The 26844-nt window shown below is 41.2% G+C and overlaps 1 protein-coding gene across 1 annotated transcript in view; it reads right to left on the reverse strand.

Annotated features, from left to right (window-relative positions):
• LOC124594206 (acyl-coenzyme A thioesterase 9, mitochondrial-like) overlaps nucleotides 1-26844 on the reverse strand; it is a 194609-nt gene that overhangs the window by 31511 nt on the left and 136254 nt on the right. The window contains exon 5 of the mRNA XM_047132565.1: nucleotides 19614-19699. Coding sequence (XP_046988521.1) covers nucleotides 19614-19699 — 86 coding nt within the window. The remainder of the gene's footprint in view (nucleotides 1-19613; nucleotides 19700-26844) is intronic.

Raw genomic sequence — 26844 nt, forward strand, 5'->3', positions numbered from 1 at the left:
AAAAATACACTTATTTAAAAAGGAGCTAAAAAGTACCTGTTATGCAATACATTTTATACATTGAAGTATTACTCAGCTAAAACAGAGTAGGGGTTTGATAAAAGAAAGTTATACAAATAAATAATAATAATAATCATTATAAAATATTCAACATTCCACATAACACCTTTACTTTATGTTTTTTCCTTGTTTTTCCTTTCGAGAAATACTTACCCTCAAGCTATGCATAACGTAATACTAACACCTCTTCCTCTTTCCGAACTCAACATCTCACTCATTATGGAGGGATGCTGACTCAGTTTTTCAAGATAGCAAATGGGACCTTGTGGTACAGAAAATGGCTTAGAGATCACCAGTGTGTATGTGTGTGTGTGTGTGTGTGTGTGTGTGTGTGTGTGTGTGTAGTGAGTGAAGTGTTATGAAACAATGTGCGTTAGTGTGTGTAGTGACTGATAGTGAGATATGAGTGAACAATGTCACATTACATTACTTAATAAATTATTTGTAAAAAAAAAAGTATTGTATACCAGGAGTAAATCTAATGACTGTCTCTAACTAGAAGTCTGTAAATGTATTTGTATACAAATTAACTTATTTTAAGTTGATTTAAATTTGTAAATACTTTGACATGTCCTATATCCTTGTAAAAAGAGATCTACTGATGAATGAAGCTACTACTACTACTACTACTACTACTACTACTACTGCTACATACATGTTAATAGATGTCATTGTATAATTCAAATTGTTGCATAGTAAATTTGTGTCTATATCTGAAAGCAGGTGCCCTAAAAAACTATCCAGAGAGTCCAATAAATAAAAAAGTTAACGATCGACAACTAAAGGGATTACAATATCAGCTAAGAGGAAAAAGGAAATTTATGTAAATGCCAGAATAAATCAAGATCCAGCATGACAAATATTCCAGTATAATATTTTAAGGAAAGTTATAAAGTGTCCAGATTATGAGAGAAATTAAAAATGCAAATAAGAAGATTAAAACTGTACTGTGTATTGTGAAACAAGAGACATGAAATCCAGTCTGTACACGAGGTGCTATTGTAGTTAAACATAATGCCAATGTCATGACTGAAATTCACAAGTTGAGTAGTTTTCGTGATGGTTTCTGAAACAGAAAAACTAGGATTCAGTTGATGTAGCTAGAAAATGGATGGAAAACATCATTCCACAAAAATTTAAAGACCTGGGATCTGCACCAATATCCCTCACTGAAAGTAAAAGAACTATCAAAATTCTAAAAAATAGAGGCTCATATGAAATTGATGGAATTTCAGACAGAATTCTAATAAGATTTTCTAACCTGGTTATATAAAGGTTGGTCAGAAACAGTCTGAAAAGCGTCTAAGAGTGTTGCAGGGTAGGTTGTCCTGGGAAATGATTGTTAAGAAAAAATTCGATACATTGTGCCATTCCTGATCTAATTAGCATTATGTTAGTCTATCAGATAGTTATGCACACAAATTACACACGCTAAAATGCTGTAATGCACAGACATTTGTGGGTCTGCAAGCTACCACTCGTTGAAATGCTTATTACCACTTAAATATGTGACCTTTTTGGAAGCAATAAATTTACACCAGAATTGCAGAAGCTACATTTGTTCAGTTTTGGGAAACCAAATAAAGAACACTGTGTCCAGCAGGCTGAATGCTAATTAAATTGGACATAGTGCATACTTTTGAATTTTTTCTTAACAATTATTTCTCAGCGCAACCTATTCTGCAAAACCGTTACAAGGATTGCACACTGTTTCTGTCTACTCTGTATGTAATGCATTACAGTGAATATTTCCAGACAGCTTAAAATATGCAATTGTTAAACCTATAATTACCATCCAAATTTCTTACTGACACCATTCTACAAAATATTCGAAAAATTAGTGTTCTCCAGAGTTCGTCTAAATAGAAACAATGTACTTAGCATATCACTCTTTGGATTACAGGCAGGTTTCTCAACTGAGAATGCAAGCTATTCTTTTGCTTATCAAATATTACAAGTCTGAAATAATAAAATATAGACAGTTGATTTATTTTCTGACCTGTCCAAGACATTTGATTGTATATATTATATCACACTCAGAGAAGAAAACTACTTTTGGGAAATTTCTGGTAAGTTCTATTAAATTCTATGGGACAAAATTGGTCAGGTCATCGGTCCTTAGGCTTACACACCACTTAATCCGACTTACACTAAGGACAACACACACACACACACACACACACACACACACACACACACACACACACACACACACACACACACACACACACCTAAGGAGGACTAGAACCTCCAATGGGGGGGGGGTGAGGGGGAGCCATGTGAACTGTGGCAAGGCACCCTAGACTGCACAGAAACCCCATGTGACCTCAAGTTGTAAGAAACAGATGGGTTTACTAGCAACTGGCTGGTATCAGTCTTGATGAAAAGAACTCAAAACGTCATACTGAATAATTCCAATAATATTGGAAGAAACAAAAAAATTTTAGTGACTGGGGAGATATTACAAAGTGAGTCCCACAGGGTTGACGTTTGAGTCCATCCCCATTCCTCATGTACATGGATGACCTCCCACTTAACAGCCATGAATCAGAATTGTTGCTTTTCGCAGTTGCTACAATGTTATAATAGCTCCCATTAGAGAAAAAGTAACAGAAAATACTTTTAATGATGTTTTTCAAAGTATGGACTCTCCTAAACTTATAAGCAAAAACATATATTTACTTTCATAGAACAGAGTCATATCAACAAATCGTGTAGCACATGAAAGGAGTTACTAAATAAGGCAGAATCCTTCCAATTTGAGTATACATATTTATGAAAACTTGAACTGGAAGAAGAACGTTACTGAACTGCTGAGTCAGTTAAGTTCACCTACTTCAGCTCTTCATGTAATTGCTAGTCTTGGAAGTAAACAAATCAACCTTCTAGCATATTCTGCATAATTCCATTAATAATGTGTTAGAGAATAATTTGCTGATGCAATTCATCACTCAAGAACAGTAAGAATAATATGTGATTTTTCACCTGCAGTCATCTTGTAGTGACCTTTTCAAGGAGTTGAGCATTCTAACTGCATCTTCACAAATATATATTTGCTGATGAAATTCGTCCTAAATAATCCATTACAGTTTGAAAAGAATGGTGATGTCCATACCGACAGTAGAAGGAAACATTACTAAAGCTCTCTGTGGCTCAGAAAGGAGAAATAACATAAAACGTTTGACAGGTAGCAAAGCAAGTGTTTAATTTAAACTGAAATATTTTCATATGGACAACTCATTCTATTGTATAAACGAACTTTTTTTATAAACTGATAGTCTGTATAAGATGTACGTAATTTTTAAGTGCAGTTGGTTGGATAGCACAGAAACTGAAGTTAAAATTATTCACATTTAAGTATCCTGTAAATTCACTCATTTCACGTTATTTCACTGAGACCGTTTAAATGATCTAGGGAACATGTAACTAACTAAGTAACTAGATCATTATAGTATAGCTCCCTATTAAGAATATACTTTTTTTTACAAAATGCTCTGCTTTGATTCTTAACCCATATATTCTCAAGTTTTACTTTAAATAATTTTCCTGCTTTTCTATTAGAACTGATATTTACTTTTAAAATATTTTGGCACAGCCTTCGCTAGAAAAGATTCCTTGTTAAATTTTATGTTCATTAAGTTAACTTTACATTTCTTAAACGCATTGAGAGTCTCCATTTCCTGGCTATGTAAGTAAAAAGCTTTTTTTGTCAGAAGATAAACTTATGAAAGTATGTGGTTCTACATAAGATATGTTATTAAAACTAGCTGCAGACCACTAAGTTGGTGACTTTTTTCTTTAACATGTTTTAGTGTTTCTTGCCACTAGTGATTTCGAACATTCGGTTTATGATTAGATGACAGCATTGTATTAACAAGACGAATTCCTCAACATCTAAGGCAATTAAGTGAAAAAGGGACAAATTTACGAGAGATGCAGTGACTATGTAAGAGAGGTTTATAGCTATTAATTAGTAACTAGTAAAATCATCTATACAGATATAAAATCTATACATATATAAAATACGGTATCTACATCAACATCTACGTTTAATTCCGTAAGCCACTGTCCATTGTATGGCACAGGGTCCCTCACACCATGGCTTGTAATTCCCTTCCTTGTTCAATTAAAAAATGAACCGAGGGAAAACTATTGGCTGTATGCTTCTTTATGGTTCCTCATCTCCTCTGTTTTGTCCTTACAATCCTTACGCGGAATGGAACACTGGAGGCAGCAGAATCGTTCTACAATAATTTACTGCCTGGTTCTCTCATATTCTACGGTACAATTGCTCTTACTGACCAATTTCCACAATACTCTCGCGCAGGCCGAACCGTCGATAACAAATCTAAAAATTACACACCTCTAAATTGCTTCGATGTCATTCTTGTTCAAACACTCGAGCCGTACTCAATAACTGGTCACATAAGCGCTCTGTAGGCTATCTGCTTTGCAGGTTCGCTGCAGTTTCACATATCTCTGTCTTTCGGCTTCCCATCAGCAAACGATAGGTGTTTGTTTCATTTCATCTCGTTACGCCTAGGTATTTATCAAGTCATGTCGTGCAGCACCGTAACACTGGACTCAAATTAAAAAAAAAAAGTTAAAATGGAGATCCATCCTTCTGCTAGCTGAGTCACTTCAGTTTTGCCGTAATGATACCGCAATAATTTCGCAATAAATTCTTTGACCCATCTTCGACAGAATTTAAAAAAAATGTGTGTGAAATCTTATGAGACCTAACTGCTAAGGTTATCAGTCCCTGAGCTTATACACTACTTAACCTAAATTATGCTAAGGACAAACACACACACCCATGCCCGAGGGAGGACTCGAACCTTCGCCGGGACCAGCCGCACAGTCCATGACTGCAGCGCCTCAGACCGCTCGGCTCGACAGAATTCAGCTGCACTTCATTCCTAACGACAGCCCTGTCCCTCATACTGCAGACTCAATTAAAGTAGCCCCATAGTGCTGCTAGTGAAGTGTAGGCTGCAGATAAGCTGCGTGACAGATGAAAAAGGCATACGGGGCTGGAAAACTAAATTGAACCACTGAATGTTATTAGTAGCTTTCTACACAGTCTTAATAGATTTATTTTGGCATACTGACATCGTGAGGCGTGTTCAGGTGGCTCTCTTGATAAGAACGAGCTTGGTAATTCCATTAGTTGTCTGTTATAATGGTTCCAGCAATAACACAGTATCGCTTGTCCACACTCATCTCCTCAGAAATTGGAACAGTGGTTGGCCTATTTACTGAATCATAGGCTTTAGTGAAGTCTACGAATATGAGCACGAAATTCCTGCTTCTCTGTTTTTGATAAATGATTAGCAGTTCCAGATTCAAGATTTGTTTAGTCACGATCTACCTCTTTTAAGCCTCCTTGACACTCACCAATTTGTGTATTTAGTTGCTTTTCCACTGAGATTTTCGTATATGTCACTGATATTAACGATATTCCTCTGTAGTCCCCAGTCTCCAATGTATCTTCTATTTTGTGTACAGCATGTATTAGTGCCGACGTCCACTCTTCTGAAAGTCGCTTTCTTCCCAAATTTTACTTATAATATGTGGCAGTTTTACAGCGTGCGGCGTATAAATCCGGACAAATGAAACTTTTTTTAAAAGCAAATTTATTAAAACAAAATAAAAATGAAAATGAAAATCCTTTTACATGTAACGTAGTGGTATTTTTCAAGCGTAACATTAGTCGCTGTAACTCCCTTCAGCCTCAATGACCGCCTCCAATCTTGTCCTAAAACGACAGCACACACTCTTTAAAAAAGCTCCGTCCATATTCTCGAATGCTGCTTCGATAGCGGTGCGTAGAGATGCAACATTAGGGTGCCCCATCTTACTGGTAATTCTTTCGACTACACTCTAAACATAGCCGTCGAGGGGTTTCAAATCCGGGCTATTAGGGGACCAGAAATCCTTTGGCCAGAACATGTCAACGTTATCCGAGAGCCAGTTTTGGACTAAATAGCTCGTATGAGACCCTCCTCTGCCACCAGTCGCATTGTTCGCTTGCTGACATTAACACTGATGCCAATTTCCTCAGCGATTGCTCCGCGTCCTCCGAAATCAGCGCCTGAGCCTTTTTGATGACTGCTGCAGTTCGTGACACGCGTTTCCTCGAATGAGGTTTCCTCGCCTGGTTATCAGAACCTTCCCCAGACTTTTCCGAAGCATTATACTTGGTAACAATATCGTAAACAGTTGATCTCGAGTGCCCGAAAAATCGAACTATTTCAGTGGACGAACGCCCAGCGCGAAGACTTTCAACAATCACGGCTCTTCGGTTGTACTCCGCACTTGTCCGTAACATCTCGGCTATTTTGAGGTTCTGACTGTTTACTAGATGCCCATGGCTTCCAAGAACGCCAATCTCGACCTCCGGCGGAACTACGATATGGCGGGCAATTCAAATTGAAATTTGTCCGGATTGGAGCGCCGCTCAGTGTGATAGCATTCTCGTTAGCATACTTCAACAGTTCTGCAACGACCACACGTTCCCCAGGAGCTTTATTGTTCAATATATTTATGATGCCCGAAACCACTTCTAAAGTTCGTGGCTCTGGTTATGCTTTTGGTTTTTTGTGATTAGGGTTGAACTTCGCAGATGGTGATTCACAGTTTAGGAGCTGTTCAAAGTACTTTGTCAACATCCGACAGTTTTTCGTGTACTGGCTTCCCTTCCTTGTTTTTGAAGCTGAGATTTGAGGGGGCATATGTAACAAGTTACTTTCGAATATTCTATGAAAGTCTCGCGTATTATTCCTTCGAAAGTCCTCTTCTACTTGCGCTAAGCTTTCCTTGTTATATTATCTCTCTAGATTCCTGATTGTTTTGGCAGTGTTTTTACTGTTTTCTTGAGTTTTCTCAGAACAACAATCAACCACACTTCTCGACAATCTGCGATTGTTTTACCTTCTCCTGCAGACGACCTTCCGTTTTGCCTCCTTTGCTCACAGTACACCGTTTCCTTCGCACCGTCAATCAGTAAATTGCTTCTAAATTTCTCTGCGTCAGACTTAAACAATATGGGTAGTATTCTAAGTTCGTTGAACTCTTGAGAGGAATTTGATCTTAATTTTGGAGAAAAAGTGTTGTCAACCTAAATTTGCGTCACTGAGGACTCTGAAATTTTAAATTTCCTCGCCCATATCTCTCGAGACCGCCAAATGATCACTCTGAAACTGTTTTAGTAGAGCATTTGGAGATACCAGCGTTTTCTATCTTCTTGGAAGATGTTTAAATACTGTCGATTTCCATATCAGATCGAAACCCTTGCCGGCCGCTGTGGCCGAGCGGTTCTAGGCGCTTCAGTCCAGAACCGCGCGCCAGCTGCTGTCGCAGGTTCGAATCCTCCCTCGGGCATGGATGTGTGTGATCTCCTTAGGTTAGTTAGATTTAAGTAGTTTAAAGTCTAGGGGACTGATCACCCTAGATGTTAAGACCCATAGTGCTTAGAGCCATTTTTCGAAACTATGAAAAATTTCTATCAGTCGTTCACTGTACAGATTAGTTCTGCTGTGCGCTGGGTAGTATCAAATAATCTTCCTGAATTTTCTCTCTTTCCCATGTTGAGCTGTGAAGTCTATGAAATATGATTACATCAATGTTCTTAATAAAATTCTTAACGTTTTCACATACGGTAGAAAAATAAGGACTCACTGATTATTGCGTATATGTGCAGAAACGGGCCAGAAAAAGCGTAATGGCTAAGTCATTACAGTCGCAATTCGAAACCATTGTCATCGACGATGACTCAGACAAGAGAGATCAGGCAGCCAATAGGCTCCACACCCGTTAACGAACCGATTATTTCAGTCTTAATCAATCGCCAAGGTAATCACTAAGACCCTGCCTCTTTAAGTGCCTGCCTCCATCCGTTATAGAGTATTTGACATGCATTTACATTGCCTCAGCGTGAAAAACTGCAACGTGAAAAACTGAAGTCTACTCTTCCCGGAAAACTTCCGTGATATCTTCCAGTTAAGAGGCCTCAGTAAAATCTTCTAATCATAATCCTCCTCCAGTGATTCCATTTCTGCAATAACGTCTTGATTCCCACACATTTTGATTTTCTTACCAAGTACACAACCGTCCAACTATTCCTGAATTTGACTCAGCATATCTGTTAAGTCCATACAAAAAGAGAAATTTTGCAGGAGTAGTGTTCTAAATAAATGACATACGTTTCCACCAGGTGTAACTAAGCCAGGAGTGCTGCAGGGTCGTGTTTTAAGACGCCTTCTGCACGCTGTTTGTATGAACAGAAGACCTAAACAGGCCAGTGGTGGGACAAAGTTCGTGTCACCCCTCTCTACATTGTTGCCAGATGTATCCAAGATGGCATTGATGACTTGATCCATGAATGTGGCCTGTAAAACTAGGCAACAGCGCATGACATCATCCAAAACGGCGGATTTTGGCGGGAAGAAAGGTCAATTGGGCTACCTCCACCAACTTAACCCCCCCTCACCACCCCTCTACCAGAAAATGGCGGGCAGTTCAAATTCCATCAGAACAATGCAATGCACCTCTACTAACCTAAGAATATGGTGGGAAGATAGGTCAATTGGACTACCTCCACTAACCTTACTCATCTGACCACCACCTCTTCCTAGGGATTTGAGGAAATTTGCATTTTGGCGGTACAGGAAGGCTACTTGGGATATCTCTACTCACCTAAGAAAATGGTGGGAGAGAAAGAGCACTTGGGCTACCTCCACTAACCTAAGTCATCCGACCGCCATCTCTTCCTTGGGACTGGTGGGAAAATGACAGCCTGCACTGGGCCACTGGAAAGAGGAGGGAGTGTATTTTATTTATTTTGGAACAATTTATTAGGTATGGATTTGAGATAGTATATAAATATAGTATATAGTATATAAATATACTATCTCAAATCCATACCTAATATAAATATACTATCTCAAATCCATACCTAATGATACAAAACACACGCTATCCATACTTAATGATACAAAACACACGCTATGACATGCTTGGGATCACGCTACACAGCCTACAGACCTATAAACTACTCCCAAATTACCGAAATAATGCTCTGCAGACACGCAAACAACTCCCAAATTACCGAAATAATTTCAGTACACAGCATACAGACATACAAACTCCTCCTAAATAATGTAGTACACTAATGCGCAGACATGAAATGAACTCGTCAGTTGTGAAAATAACGCATAGCACAGTCTACAGCCCTGTTCGCAAAATAATGGAACAGACGCACAGACAACATGCACAAGCACCGCCCGCCGCCTCCTTTCCACTGGACCACACAGGAGGCTACCACACACCCTCCCAGAAGTCGGGATGCACCAATAGCCCCCTCAGCAGTCTGCTCCCAAGCCACGCACAGGTGCCAGTTTGGGTCCCTCAAGCACGAGGTGGCAGCATCCCTAATATGTTTTCTAATCGTCAACTGCCGAAATCAAGCACTGGACACTTGTTCGCAAAATAATGCAACGAACACCAAAACAACTCCATTTTCAAAAGATAATGCATGTGTAACGCTCACAGCGCTTAAACAACCGAAAATAACCCAGTGCACGTAAAATATGCTTCCAGACTATCATCAAAAGCAACTTTCAAAGGCTCAACGTGCTCTGCAGGACTGGCCGGATGCAAGCCAATGCAGGAGCGTTGTTGACTTCATGTCAAAGTCACCTGTACAGTTAAAGTTCTTCGAGTGTTATACTGACGTCACATGTCTATCTAAATAAGCGCCAAGTCATCCTCTGGGCCGTGCACTCATGTGTTCACTGCTGCTGGTGTGATCCCTCTCTCTACCTGTGGTCCAGTGTAGAGCTAATTGCCGAGTGACTCACCCTTACAGACGCTGCAGAAATCTGTTCCAGAAAAGCACAGAGTTCGTTGTTCCATGTAATCCCAACAGGACACATCTAGCCATGCTTAACTGCCTAGTGTAACTGACACAATGCCACAAAATATGCTCGCATAGCTACAAATTATCCCAAGTGCATCTAACAAGGTTCTCAATCTTATACTGATTCACATGGCTATGTAAAATAAGAACCAAGTCAACCTCTTGGAAATTGTATAGTGTCCCAAAAATACGTAACACTCGCCTCTGTGGGAGCTTTCATGATGTCTCGGCTTCTATGCATGGAAATTCTTGCCCTAACAGAACCTGATTACGAAAATAGCACAGAATAATGGTGAATGTCTTCTTCTTCGCTGACCTAACGTGGCTCCCCATCCATCATGTGTTACCCTTCCTGCTTTCATCATAATAAAACGTGCCACTAGTATGTAGAGACTCCTATATCTCAGTACAAAGGACCTCTTGTGAAATGAATGGAGCAATATGATTAGCTCTTATCGAATTTATCGTCTGGATTACTGATGCCGTTGGTGTGGGAGCACTGTCAACCTTTTATTTTCTTTCTGCAGACCAGACTTTCAGCGACAAAAAACTATTTTACACATATCACCTTATTGCACCGGCGATTAAACCTTACAAACTACGCTACATATCGTCAAATATGGAAAGACTGTTACTCAGTTACACTGCTCTCCCACCAAGGACAGGAACTTGAATATAAGAATGTGAAACCGATCTCCAACCCATCAATATATCACAGTGTACTGTGTCGATTTAGTAAACGCAATTCGTATCCTGCACCACACAAAGTCCTTCTGCCCATCAATATATCACCAAGCACTGTGTCGATCTAGTAAACATACAATTCGTATCCTGCACCACACAAAGTCAGCACTTTTACATCATTCGTACATATACCCCGAAGACAGACACAGCACTGTAGGTATCCTCGTGGCACTATATATTTACTGTGTGTTAGGCGGGCATTCACCCCCAACATGTGTCCAGAGTTCCGTAAGTGGATTGAAGTCACTCTCAGAACTGTTCTACAAATTCAGCTTCATTTCCCCCCCTCAGCTAAATACGTTACTGTTTCTGCTACAGATCTGCTTGCTTGCTTGCTCGTTTTTCTACACCCATCTCCAGACTCTGGAATTACAAGAACATATCTAATTTCGCATGGCTTTCTAGAATATCATACCATTTTTTTTGTCGATATCAAGCACACAGCAGTATCCTACCAATCGATTGTGCAACATAATGCTGAGGATATAGTCCAGAAATTAGTTTTCTACAAATGCGAAACTCTACCTAGGTGCAGCATACTGTAAACTATTGACTAACTACAAACTTGTCATGTCTGCGAAGACATTTACGCGGAAACTCGAAAAAAAACAGAGAAAACTGATATTTCGATTCGCAAATACTGAGGTCGGTGATGTAGGAGATTCCAAATCAGCGTGGATTTGTAAAGGCGGTATAGCTTATAACATGGATACTTGCGTGCACATGTAAAACCAAGACTGCTTGTGACAGTAACTTACAGTAGTTTTTGGGATCGGATTTTTTTAACATCTGGCGGTTTGTAAGAAAAACATATGAGACATGTCCACCCATCACTGATTTTTCTCTCTGTATTATTTTGTATCGTCTGCAGTCATTTATTGGCCCAGTATTATACTTAGTAGTAGTAGGGGGTGCGTGATAGGTTCATCCTGAACATCAGGCTTATAAAGTACGTGTTTGTGTTCTGTCGTGTGCGAAGGGGAATGACTATGTCCAATCATAGGGGAGGTAGCGATATTTCTGTTTCCAGAGCCGTCAGTAGAATGTATTTCCGATAATTCGCTCATTGTCGAATGTCGTTCAACTAAGACCGCGATTGTAACATTTAGGTGTAAGTACAGGGATAGAATACATATGTGACCGATTTCTTAGGATGATGATTCTTCTTCCTGTGCGTGCTTGGTATACAGCACCGGTGACCTGTGCGGGAGTGATTCACGTTTCCCGTTAATGGTAGACATTGTCCAAATGGAGTGTAGAAATGTAGATGAATTAATCGTGTTGTCCTCTAGACGACCGAATAGCGAACTAATACTTCGACTTCGTATGTGCTGGATAGCTTTCGTGATCACGTGGAAATTTGAGAAGATTGAATATGGAGGTGTGTTTGCACTGGACCATTATTCCCTCCCATGTAAGTTGTTCGATTGACTGCTTCTGCACATTTCGCGCCTTTACTTAGTTGAGAGAAGATCGATTGTGGTCTGTTCATCTAGCATGTGGAAGACACGTTTTCCGGTTCTCTAGACATGAGAAACACCTTAGTTGAGCTTGTAAATTATAGGAATGATTTGGAATCTGCTACATCACCGACATCGGTATTTGCGAGTGGAAATATCCGTTTTCTCGGTTTTTTTTTTTTCGAGTTTCCGTGTAAATGTCTTCACAGACGTAACAAGCTTCTAGTTAGTCAGTGGTTCACAGCACGTCACACCTAGGTAGATTTTCGCGTTTGGAGAGAAATAATTTCCAGACAATATCTTCAGAAATATGTTGCATGAGCGATTGGTAGGAGACAGCTGTATGCTTGATATCAAGAAGTACCACAAAAATGGTATGATATTCTAGGAATTCATGCCAAATTAGATATGTTCTCGTACACCCAGAGTATGGAGATGGATGTAGAAAAGCGAGCCAGCAAGTAGGTTTTGACCAGAAACAGCAACACACTTGTGCCAAGAGGGGACACAAGGCCGAATCTGTAGAACAGTTCTGAGAGTGACTTCGATTCACTGAGGGCGCTCTGGTCATGTGTTGGGGGTGGATGCCAGCCCAAACTCACAGTAAATATATAATGCCGCGAGTATACCTATTGTGCTGTCTGTCTTTGTGGTACATGTACGAATAATGTAAAAGGGCTGTCTTTATGTGGTTCAGGATATGAATTGTATGTTTACTAGGTCGACACAGTACACGGTGATATACTGATGGGTCAGAGATTAGTTTCACGTTCTAATATTCAAGCTCCTGTCCTTGGTGGGAGAGCAGTGTAATTGAGTAACAGTCTTTCATTATTTGACGATATGTAATGTAGTTTTTAAGGTTTAATTGCTGGTGCAATACGGCGAGCTGTGTAAAATAGCTTTTTGGCACTGAAAGTCTGGTCTGCAGAAAGAAAATAGGTGGATGGTGCTTCCACACAGGCAGCATAAGTAATTCAGAGTGTCAATTCGATAACAGCTAATCATAATGCGCCATTCATTTCACAAGACAGCCTTCTTACTGGGACATAGGAGTCTCTGCAAAGCAGTGAGAACGTTTGCTTATGTTGAAAGCAGGAAGGGTAACAAGTGATGGACGGGGAGCCACGTTAGGACCGCGAGGAAGAATGCATTCGACATTATTCTGCACTTTTTTCGTAAACAGGTTGTTAGGGCAAGAATTTCCATGCATACAAGCCAAGACATCATGAAAGCTCCTACAAAAGCTAGCATTAACTATTTCTGGGACACTATACAATTTCCGAGAGGGTGACTTGGCTCTTTGGATCATTGTTCCCTGTGCTATTCTGGAACGCATTTCTGCAGCATCTGCGAGGGTGATTCACTCGGCAATTAGCTCTTTGCCGGACTGCAGGTACAGAGAGGAATCAGCAGCAGTGAACCTATGCACGCGCAGCCCAGAGGATGACTTGGCGCTTATTTAGATAGACATGTGACATCAATACCACACTCGAAGAACTTTAACTGTACATGTGACTTTGACATGCTGTCAGCAGCGCTCTTGAACTGGCTTGCATCGAGCTGTCCCTGCAGAGTGAGTTGGAGCCTCTGATAGTTGCGGTTGATGATGGTTCGGTAGCGGTTCTTATGAGCACTAGTGTGTGTGCAGTGGGTTATTTTCATTTGTTTAAGCTTTGTGAGCGTTACGCATACATTATCTTTTGACTATTTAGGTGGTGTTTTGGTGTTTGTTGCATTATTTTGTGAACAGGTGTGTTGTGGTTGATTTTGACAGTCGACGATTAGCAAAAATGTTAGGGATGCCGCCGCCTCAAGCTTGAGGGACCCGAACAGGCAACAGGCACCTGTTAATGGCTTGCCAGCTGACAACCGCAGGTGCCATCAGTGCCTCCTGACTTCTGGGAGTGTGGCGGTAGGCTCCTCTGCAGTCCAGTGGACAGGATGTGGTGGGCGGGGCCTGTGCACGTTTTTTGCTTGTCTGTTGCATTATTTTGCAAGCAGGTTTGTTGACTGTGCTATGCATTATTTGGACATTTTACGAGTTGATCTCAAATCCGTACCTAAATAAATTGCTACAAAATAAATAAAGCACATTCCTTCCTCTCTCCAGCAGCCCAGAGCAGGCTGAGTCATTTTTTCCCTTCCAGAAAGTCATCTTGGGTTACATCATGGAACAGATGACAGTGCCCTCTGGTGGTGGTACTGTGTCCTAGGTCACTTTCACTCTGGACCCCATGGTGATCACTCTGTGTCCCACCATCCCCCCCCCCCCCCAGACCATCTTCTTGGATTACGTAATTGTGTGTGGGGGGGGGGGAGGGATGACAGAGCACTCTGGTGACAGTACTGGGTACTGGGACCAGGCTTCGTGGTGAACACACTGTTTTCCATCAAAATCCGCCATATTGGATAACAGTACTTGTGTCATCAGCTGACGTCATGGCCGCCATCTTGGATTACGTCATGGAATGGACGACAACGCCATCTGGTGGTGGTGCTGTGTAGTAGGACAGTTGGACTCCAGACCTCGTGACGAACACACTGGATGGCAATAGCGCCTCAAATTGTTTAAATAAAGACTTGTGCATTATTTGGACAGTTGACGATTAGAAAGCATGTTTGCAGAGTATTTACATGGATTATTATTTTGACAACTGACGAGTTGTTTGCCTCTCTGGACATAAATGTAATGCATTATTTACGAGTTGTTTGCAGGTCTGTATGCTGTGTACAGAAATTATTTCAGTAATTCACGAGTTATTTGTAGTGCGTTATTTGGTAATTTAGGAGTAGTTTACAGGTCTGTAGGCTGTAAACGTCAGAGCGTGTGTTTTGTATCAGTGTAATAAATATACTGTCTCTCAAAATCCATCCCTAAATAAATTGCTCCAAAATAAATTAAGTACACTCCTTCCTCTCTCCAGTAGCCCAGTGCAGGCTGAATCATTTTCCCATCAATCCCTAGGGAGAGGTGGCGGTCGGATGACATAGGTTAGTGGAAGTAGCCCAGGTGCCCTTTCTTTCCCGACACTTTCTTAGGTGAGTAGAGATAGCCCAAGTAGCCTTCCTGTACCGCCAAAATTCAAATTTCCCTCCAATCCCTAGGAAGAGGTGGTGGTCGGATGAGTTAGGTTGTGGAAGTAGCCCAATCGACCTATCTTCCCGCCATTTTCTTAGATTAGTAGAGGTGTTTTGCATTATCCTGATGGAATTGTGATTTCATTAATACTATTAGTTTAAACGTGTCCATGAGTGTAATGAGAGAAAAATGACGTTTGTAAACGTTACGCTAAAATTAATTGCATTGACAATTCGATCCAAGTAGAACCCCTACAAGCACAGTTGTTTCGTAGTCACAAGGCCCGACGAATACAACGATGTAATTGGTTATTTTATGATGTCAAATATCACAAAATTGTTGGGTAACATTTACTCACACATCAGTTTTAGAATTTGTAAATGCTCGACTAAGCCAGTGGCGTAATAAGCCCAGTTAGAAAGGTCGAAAGTGGGAAATAATTAGTGCAGTAGCATATTCTCGTGCAGTGGTTGCAGGGAGTGCCATGAACAACGTACTAGAAATTCTGATCGGTTGGAGCTGAGTGTGGCAGTGTGGGTATGTTTGAAGCTCACTTTTGTATGCTTTTCTTGACTAACTCGAAAACTACGGCTTGTAGCAAAAACGTATTCATACAAAATGCAACTACATTAAATTTCCTACATTAAATTTCCGTCATTTTTTCTGTAGGATTAACACACTACTGGCCATTGAAATTGCTACACCAAGAAGAAATGCAAATGATAAATGGGTATTCATTGGACAAATATATTATACTAGAGCTGACGCGATTACATTTGCACACAATTTGGGCGCATAGATCCTGAGAAATCAGTACCCAGAACAACCATCTCTGGCCGTAATAACGGCCTTGATACGCCTGGGCATTGAGTCAAACAGAGCTTGGATGGCGTGTACAGGTACAGCTGCCCATGCAGCTTCAACACGATACCACAGTTCATCAAGAGTAGTGACTGGCGTATTGTGACGAGCCAATTGCTCGGCCACCATTGACCATACGTTTTCAGTTGGTGAGAGATCTGGAGAATGTGCTGACCAGGGAAGCAGTCGAACATTTTCTGTATCCAGAAAGGCCCCTACAGGACCTGCAACACGCGGTCGTCCATTATACTGCTGAAATGTAGAGTTTCTCAGGAATCGAAGGAAGGGTGAGCCACGGGTCGTAACACATCTGAAATGTAACGTCCACTGTTCAAAGTGCCGTCAATGCGAACAAAAGGTGACCGAGACGTGTAACCAATGGCACCCCATACCATCACCCCAGATGATACGCCAGTATGGCAATGACGAATACACGCTTCCAATGTGCGTTCACCGCGATGTCGCCAAACACGGATGCGACCATCATGATGCTGTAAACAGAACCTGGATTCATCCGAAAAAATGACGTTTTGTTATTCGTGCACCCAGGTTCGTCGTTGGGTACACCATCGCAGGCGCTCCTGTTCTTGATGCAGCATCAAGGGTAACTGTAGCCATGGTCTCCGAGCTGATAGTCCATGCTGCTGCAAAACGTCGTCGAACTGTTCGTAGATGGTTGTTTTCTTGCAAACGTCCCCATCTGTTGACTAAGGGATCGAGACGTGGCTGCACGATCCGTTACAGCCAAGCGTGTAAGAAGCCTGTCATCTCGACTGCTAGTGATACGAGGCAGTTGGGATCCAGCATGGCGTTCCGTATTACCCTCCTGAAACCACCGATTCAGATTCCATATTAAACTAACAGTCATTGAATCTCGACCAACGCGAGCAGAAATGTCGGGATACGATAAACCACAATCGCGATAGGCTACAATCCGACCTTTATCAAAGTCGGAAACGTGATGGTACGCACTTCTCCTCCTTACACGAGGCATCACAATAACGTTTCACCAGGCAACGCCGGTCAACTGCTGTTTGTGTGTGAGAAATCGGTTGGTATCTTTCCTCATGTCAGCACGTTGTAGGTGTTACCACCGGCGCCAACCTCTGTGAATGCTGTGAAAAGCTAATCATTTGCATATCACAGCATCTTCTTCTTGTCGGTTAAATTTCGCGTCTGTAGCACGTCATCTTCGTGGTGTTGCAATTGTAATGGCCAGTAGTGTAGTTCACGCGTAGTGAGCGAGAAAATATGAAAAACTCACGCTTGAATTCAAGGGTTGCACAAAACGACATCGATAGGCGCAGCTGAATCGTGCTGTATTTCACGACCAGGCACAAACTCTCCATTGGCGGCAGAGAACTTACTTGGCGTGACTCGATATCATACTTAGGCCTTGAAACTGATAGACTGCTTTCTACGTACAATCACTTTTTTACAATCTCAAGCAATGGTTCAGCATTCCTCTTTTGCCTATATCCTCTACTCAACCGTCAGGGGCTAACTACCAAATGAAAGTTCTGCGCTGGCGCCAGGTCATTCTAAATGGTGAACGCGAATTTCACCGACAAAAATTCGAAGACTGTCCAGGGTTGTTTTCTAAGTATTGCGGTACGTGGGACCCGTGGTGTCCTGTAACTCCCTACGGAGTAATTGCGTATTGTGTAATTTCCTAGCTACGGAGTAATTGCGTTTTGTTTTATTTCCTTCCTCCACTTGTCTTTGTACTGGAAATATTTGCCTAACAATACAAATTTAGACGTTATGTCTGGGAACAAACTTATTCTATTTGCTCACGTTGCTTGCTGCTGGTAACAGTAATGCCCTCTTTATTCCTTCCCTCACGCTTGCATTCAATACTGTCTGGTTCTGACTCGGGTTAGCTTTCCAGTAGTGTTAGTAGTACGTTAACAGTGATACACAGCAGTATGGAACCGCACGGTCTAGGTGAGCCTTGCCACGGTTAGCGCGGCTCCCCCCGTCGGAGGTTCGAGTCCTCCCTCGGGCCTGGGTGTGTGTTTTGTCCTTAGCGTAAGTTAGTTTAAGTGAGTTTAAATAGCGTGGAAGCCAAGCGACCGATGACCTCAGCAGTTTGATTCCATAGGAACTTACCACCACAACAGCAGTATGGATAGGTTTAGTGTTGAAGAGTGGGCGATAAGCTATTCATTCACTGAACGCAATGGAGGGTCACGATGACGCCAAACTGAGCTGTTCACACAGCGACGGCATCACATCAAACATAGTAGTTATTCATCTGTACTTCACTTTGCATTGTACGTCTTGGATATTGCAAATTAAGGTTTTTTCACTGTTGCGAAAGTATTTTCACAGAAACGAAGCTAATTTCTGTAACAAATCGAACAAAACATAATTGCATTAATTACTCCGTAACGAGCCTATACCAAATTACTCCGTCTCCGGCCATCCTGATTTAGGTTTTCCGTGATTTCCCTAAATCGCTTCAGGCAAATGCCGGGATGGTTCCTTTCAAAGGGCACGGCCGATTTTCTTCCCAATCCTTCCCTCACCCGAGCTTGAGCTCCGTCTCTAATGACCTCGTTGTCGACGGGACGTTAAAACACTAATATCCTCCTCCTCCTCCAAATTACTCAGAAAATGTCTGTGAACAACCTCCGAAATTTTGTAGGTGCAGTTGAAATTCATCCTATGTAAGGCTCAGAAGTATGATATGTGGTGTCAGGCACCAATCTTCCGCTGCGCGAAAATCTCCACAACGAAGATTTCTGACTAATATCGGCATTGAAAGATAAATCCCCAATATAGACACTATACCACAGTTAGAGCAGGCATCCATATACTCCTTCAGCAATGAAAATTCAGTCAGACGTATTTTATTGTTGATCAAGACTGTTGACAACTCGAGTTTTATACACGCAGAACTTTATTAATCCGCAGATACTCATTTTCTACCTTGTGCAATTGCGTTGGGGGTGGGGGGGGGGGGGGATGGTGGGAAACAGTTTGGTCACCATGGGGTTCGGAGTCCAACTCACCTAGTACACAGCACCATCACCACAGGGCACTGCCGTCCGTTCTGTGACGTAACCCAAGATGGCTGTCTGGTGGGGAAAAACTGACAGCCTGCACTGGGCTGCTGGAGAGTGGGAGGAGTGTGCTTTATTTATTTTGGAACAATTTATTTAGGTATGGATTTCAGATCAACTCGTAAACTGTCCAAATAATGCGTAGCACAGCCTACAGACCTGCTCGCAAAATAATGCGTTGTCATGGCTAACGTCAACCGTAAGGTGGACGACAGCCCACTGTGATTAGTGTAGGTAACTGAGGCATACCGGTGCCATTAACTGGATTTTTAGTCTCTAAATTTACCTGTAATAGTATTATTACATCTCAAACGTAGTTAGGGATCATAGATCTACACCGTACACCATTGTAATACTGGAATTACAGTGTTCCTACCCAGTGATACCGACAGCCCCGATTCCAAGCAACATGTACTTACCATAACAAGTAGGTATTAGCGGAAGACAGCTCTTGCGCCATCCGCATGATGTACCCGCCAAACACGGTGTTGTACATATTTCTATCCTGAAACAAATGCAGTATATTACTACAAAACAACGGTGTTTTGCCTCCGTCTTTACTGAAACGAAATTAAGAGCCCATTTTGAAAATAATGACGTAACCCCAATTTGCAACAAGTGCTTCGGATGGTAGTGGCATGTGAAATCACATGCCGACAATAAAAATGCCTTACTCCATTGGAAAACTGAACATAATATTGTGTAACTAGCATTTTGTACTCACAGCACAGTAGTTAATTAATTAACGATTCGGTTTTATGAAAAGCTAATAAGATACCATCGCTATTAACAGAAACAAACTTAAAAATAAAATTCTGAGCAATGAATTGCTCACGGTACTAATCACCCACAGCTTACAAAATTTAACAATAGAAATCATGTAATCTCCAAATATTTGTATTTTTAACATCTTTTTAATACTGTTGGATGCATTACATAATGTTCTTACATCAAGATAAAACATTAATTCTATTACTGTTTTTAATCAAAATATTTAAATATCAAAAATAGTTACTGAAAGAAATATCTAATCGTTAGCTACATTCTTGTGACTATATCGGATGTCTAGTGAAGGCACATGATGACTCTTCAGAGAGACACCTGGCACCTAATGATGGTTAACGTTCCACTTAAATCATTATAGTTGCTACTCGCCCGCCGTCAACAAGCAGGTCGTTTGCAATAGTCGTGTGATAGTTCTCAGATAAAGCCGAAATAGTCTGTACTCAAAATGTTACTTATGTAGATAAAAGTGAATTGCGCAGTACAGATTGGGGGGCAGATGTGTTAAAACGAACGGAGGTGCACTAATGCTCTGCTGACTTTGAGTAGTGACAGGCATTTTACGAGATTATCACATGCTATAAGACAGCAGATTACAGTATTTTTGCTGTTTAAAACAGTTACCACGCCGAAGATCGACAATAATTGAAACGTATCTAACATGTGGATGTGAAACGCGACAGGCGTAATTAACAGCAAAACATAACATCAGAGGACAATGCAGATAAGTGCCCAGGTAATCTTCAACACTCTATGTCGTTTATTCAAACGGGTAACATCAGATAGGAATCACAGGCTGGAGCTACGGCGTACACTCTGTGTATCTAGCACCAGTGACAGTTGTTGACGTGACACACGATACAAATGACGTGCTCGCAGCCGCTATCAAGCCGCCGTCGCTGGCTGCAGCGGGAATTCACTTTGTCACTGAACGTCAAAACTGCATCAGATAGGGATACCTGCCGCACCTGTGAGATCATGTTAGCTCCGCAAAAGCAGCTCCATTCCCACCACAAACGCTGTGCGCCTGACACCTGTGGATAACTGTTTACGTCTGTCCAGCAGACCTCAGAACGTATTGAAACCATCTAGTCGATTCTGTCCTTCCGCCGCAGAAATATCGGAGAGGGAAAGCGATCTTTCGCTTACGTCTTTTTTAAAGAGTGCTAACGACTGAACTATCTGTTTCTTTACAACAAAAAAGTACCAAAACATAAACAGGAACAAAAGTTCTAAAACACTAGTGAACACTTAAAAAGGTAAAGTAGAAGCTGACGCATATCATGAGATGCTACTCCGTCCCCTCCAAACTTCTCATTCCCTAATGTAGTTATATATGTAACAGGTAAGCCATTTCCGACTGATGCCCTATCATTAGTTAGCGCCAAGCGCCAACAATGACGAGAGGAATGAATTATAATGTAAAATGAAGTTTGAAGCTTAAGACACGTTCTTGAAAATGACCAAAGGTCGAAATTGTCAATCGCATAGATAATAAAAAAAAGTAATAGAGCCTACCTGGACCTTGTTTTCATTCACAAACCAAAAATAAAATTTTAGAAATATGGTGTTTTATTAGCAAATTATAATATGCGGATCAGTCCCCCATAATGGAAGGAAGCTGCTATGTGATATACAGGGTGTTACAAAAAGGTACGGCCAAACTTTCAGGAAACATTCCTCACACACAAATAAAGAAAAGATGTTATGTGGACATGTGTCCGGAAACGCTTAATTTCCATGTTAGAGCTCATTTTAGTTTCGTCAGTATGTACTGTACTTCCTCGATTCACCGCCACCTCAACCCTCTTGACTTTCATTTATGGGGGCATTTGAAAGCTCTTGTCTACGCAACCCCGGTACCAAATGTAGAGACTCTTCGTGCTCATATTGTGGACGGCTGTGATACAATACGCCATTCTCCAGGGCTGCATCAGCGCATCAGGGATTACATGCGACGGAGGGTGGATTCATGTATCCTCGCTAACAGAGGACATTTTGAACATTTCCTGTAACGAAGTGTCTGAAGTCACGCTGGTACGTTCTATTGCTGTGTGTTTCCATTCCATGATTAATGTGATTTGCAGAGAAGTAATAAAATGAGCTCTAACATGGAAAGTAACCCTTTCTGGACACATGTCCGCATAACATATTTTCTTTCTTTGTGTGTGAGGAATGTTTCCTGAAAGTTTGGCCGTGCCTTTTTGTAACACCCTGTATATAATTATCTTTTAGTCCTTCGATTTTAATTTAAACAATAAAGAAAATCAACATATCTTTTAAAAAATCTGCAACCTTTTCACTTTTTAAACGTATTTGTTTCGTATTTGTTTATATTTGTAAGCTTTTGGCTGTAGAGTGGAAGGTTGTACCTTTGACAGCCCAGCTCCCCCCATAAGGGGCGAGGGGTCTGAAATAACAATAACAAAAAGCAACGTACTAGAAAACAAAACAACCACTAGGCAACGCGGCCGCGCTACTCGCTACCTGGCCACTGGTTGAGGGGTGAAGCAGAGTGTAACGCCAGTACTAGGTTTCATGGCATATTCTTGCTCGATTTTCACGCGCTCGTTTTACCTACTGGTTGTTTTGCCTTTTCTTCTTGATTAATGCATATAAGAGCGAATACATCAATATCTATACGACGGGGAAGCAATACACTGCTAATAATAAATAACTAGATAGCTGGATACCTACAGCAACACTAAAACAGTGGTTACGCGAAGAAAACTACGACGTACAGGAACGGGAAAAGGAAAATATTCCGTAGAACATAATCTGAAAATGAGTCTTAATAATCAGTGTATAAAATAGTCAATTTAAATATATTTTTTTTTGAATTTCAATCCATTGTGGCGCGGTGGTACAGCAACCTTGTATTGTAATTAATATTAAAATAGTCCTGGGTTGCACAATGCTCTTATTGCTTAAATAGTGTTCTAAAGCCTCGGACTTTTTTTAATATTAATGAACGTTCGTTACAGAGCCTTGTGCATCATTTTAATGTTTTTAATATTGAGTTATTAGTCCAAAGATGCAATGGGTAACGTTTCTGTCTACAGTAAAACTGAATAATCACTGTAATACATCGTAAAATACTTTGATGTCGACACCGTGGTAATTCCAGTTTTACCTCCTGCGTTCCGCTTTTTCCAAAATCTTCATAAGGGGTTCAGCTTGGCATGTATAAGACAGTAAACTGAGAATTAAAGTCTGAATTCAGTCTCTGACTCAGGCTCGGATAGTTCAGATGGTAGTACGTACCTCGTAAAAGACAAAGATTCTAGTTCGATTGTCGTCTCATACATTTTTAACTTAAAGAAAGATCACTTTATTCTTTATTCTGCTGCAGTGTAGATATTAGATCTGCGATGTTACGTGATAACGTGATGTTCGCTGTTGTTTCCACTTAACATGTAACTGGGGGCGTATTCTTTACAATCTCCGATCATCAAAAATAGGGATGATGTAGCAGCAGAAGGAGTTAATGCTATATGTCTGAGTAGTCACTCAGAAAATATAATATGCAACGCACTGAGGCTAGTTGGAGTAACTTTTCTTTGTTTATTGTACAACTTACCAGACTCTCTTGGTTAAACGAAGAACAAATCAAATAATAGCAATGCAACTTTCATTCTTAATAAAAGGACAAGTCAATTGATTTCATAAGTCTCCTGTATCTTTCTTTTTTTTAAATATAAGCTTTACGCTTCTCACTTTCTCTAGAAAGATGGTATGATGTGAACGCCAGCCCCTTTACTTCTTTTATTCGGAACGATTTTGGCTTTGCTGCTAATTTTAGCTATTGACATTTGATATTAAATTCACATTTGGGTTGGATATATGCACGCAATGTTGTTTTGAAATATAACTGCCGGAACTCTGACGAGTCGCTATGCAGTTTATTAAAAATTAATCACTATAATTGGCTATTTTCAGTACTGAATAATTTGTCGCTGTGATGTGAAGCTCTGCCTCATTGCACAAATAAGTGATTCCTGAATAACAGGTTTATGCGCATGACGTGCTTTAATGACAAATTTTCTGCAATATATCATGTTAATTAGTTATCCGAAGGCTACTACTGATTTCAGTCTTCCTTTACCCATCATGGTACTCTTTCCTTGGCTGGCGGTGTTTTCTAACTTTCACAGTTGCTTGAGCTGAGACATAGGCTATATAGTCTGCGCTTTGAACAGTACAGAACTGCTGTCAGCAATTCCAGAGATACGACTGTAGAAATATCAATTTACGCGATGCAGAAAGGCTTCTTTTCGTTTTTCTTCTGCGTTTGCTACTTCCACCCCGCCTCTTACCTTGTGTCAGCGTCCACTAATGACCAGCAACCGCTTATCCACGAGTCAGAAACTTTTTTCTTTTATTCTAATTATGTGGTCAGTTGCCTTTCTGCGCTCTACAGTCGTCAGTTAATCTCAGGTGGGACAGTCGGGTGTGCCAGTCCATCGTTAATCGTGCACTCTATCCGTTGTTATTGTTCCTGTTTTCCTCAGCCCGAAGACCTGTTATGTGCTACTCTTTATTCACTCAGCTTTGCACAAGTCTTTTCATCTGTACATAGGTATCGCAACTTAAAAACATTCGAACTTGTGTCAAGTCTGGGTCTCCTACAACTTTCACGTTCTTCAGTTCCTCCCATTGCCAACTTAACTACTGCACTTATTTTAGTCGAATTGTACCATGCAGCACTTTTGAGTTTGACATCTTTCTGTTATGTACATATTCGTATTTTCAGCATTTAAGTATTGAAAATCAGAGATGGAGATGGGAAAACAGAGTAGACGTTCTTAGAAAACCACACTCAGGTTGGGCGGTATATGAAGCCAGGAGCCATCAACCCAGCAAGCAGACTCGAGCCAGATTGGGTCACTCAGAAGTCTCACAAACCAACTCGCAGCTTTAGTAGCAAATATGAACCAGAATTCCACATTTATAGTGTTTCTAGAAAGCATGCTATGCAAAGCGAAAAACAGAAAACCTGAAAAACACATCGTCGAATATTTTTATGAATTCAGATGTGGTGAACACCACGTAACGTATGGATAATAATATTACATTTCGGAAATTTTCCATTACTTAAATTTTACATTGTGCAACACAAAATAGTTATTGTATGTGAGAGATAGATTGATAGAAACAGATTACGCTCGATATTAACATTTAATCTGATACATATTTGTTGTGAGGCTATCGATCTTTGACATAACTGTTTAGGTGCTATCTCTCCGACAACAGGGTAAAGGTGGTAATTGTAGCAACACAAACATAACTAAACATAATAATGAACTTTTTCAGGAAATATGGAGTTATTGTCTGAGGAGCTTTGATGACAAACGGAGGAAACAAAATTAAAACAGTCTAGCAACACTTGAAATGTTACGAATATACTGTATTTGTGCAAAACACTTCAACAGATATAAGAAGAATAAAACGCTTCTTTCGATAATACAACGTCCGACAACAATGTTCTTAAACTAAGCTGCCCCTCAATTAAATGAAAGTTAAATAGAGCCTCTTAATCGTACCCAGAACACGCCGAGGTTTCTGCCTGCTTTGCGAGGCAGCCAGGTTCCACGGCCAGATAGCTAACTCTGAACGATAAAAGGACGCTGAAGATAGTGAACGAACCCTTCCCAGAATTTCTGTATACCTAACAGCGTTTACCAATTTTAATAAAGGAACAGAAGTATTGGCATTAAGAATCCATAGATTCTTTTCATATACTGATGAATTACTGAGCATTTACGTGCACGGTCCAGTCACAGCAGTACCACGACCGGCTGTGTTCGACGTCAGAGCGCAAAAATTACTCACAGACAGCAGGTGGCAACTCTACCAATGGAGGTTATATGAAGCGTGTGCACCTGACGTGGAAGACAGTGCAATCGTTGTCTTAATGTGGGAACGGAGCGATTTATCTGACGTCCGGAAGGGCTTGATCATTGGCATCCGGGCCAAGGGTAGAAGCATTTTTGAAATGGCTACGTTTGTAAACTGTTCGCGTGCTACCAAGAATGAAGTATAACGTACATGGCAAAAAGGGGCTATCCAAAACCGGCGCCGAGGCCATTGTGGCAAACTACGGCTGCGGAGATACATACGAATGAATGGACGTGCAACTGTTGAGCAACTGTCCGCCCAAATTAAAGAAGGGGCTACCGGCAGCGTCTCCTCATGGATCGTTCAGCGAACGTTACTGCGTATGGACCTCCGCAGTAGGCGCCTGGTTCATGAGCCCATGTACTGATTGTTGTTCGTCGCCGACGAAGGTTGGAATTTGCACGCCAAAATCGTAAGCGTACATCCACGGAGTGGCGACGGGTGGTCTTTTCAGATAAATCACATTTTATGCTTCATCGTCATGAAAATAAACAAGCTGCAATAATCGTCGGAAGGGTCGGGGCTGGAGGAGGGAGCGTTATGGTGTGGGGAATGTTGTCATGGCATTCCCTGGGTGATCTTGTCATTCTGGAAGACATCTGTCCTTGGGGATCGTATCCACCCACACATTTACTTTGCTTTTTCTGTGTGGTTCGAAGAGCACCAGGATGAATTTACCGCACTCCCCTGGTCACCAAATTTCCAGGATTTAAAGAAAATCGAGAATCTGTGGGACCACCTGGATCAGGCTGTTCACTCCACGGATCCTCAACTGAGAAACCTAGCGCAGCTGGCCACCGAGTGAGGTGGCTAAGTGGTTAGCACACTGGGCTCGCATTCGGGAGGACGACGGTTCAATACCACGTCCGGCCATCCTGATTTAGGTTTTCCATGGTTTCCCTAAATCACTTTAGGCAAATGCCAGGATGGTTCCTTTGACAGGGCATGGCCGACTTCCTTCCCCAATCT

This window comes from Schistocerca americana, chromosome 2 (assembly GCF_021461395.2).
Source record: "Schistocerca americana isolate TAMUIC-IGC-003095 chromosome 2, iqSchAmer2.1, whole genome shotgun sequence".
Taxonomy (NCBI): Eukaryota; Metazoa; Arthropoda; class Insecta; order Orthoptera; family Acrididae; genus Schistocerca; species Schistocerca americana.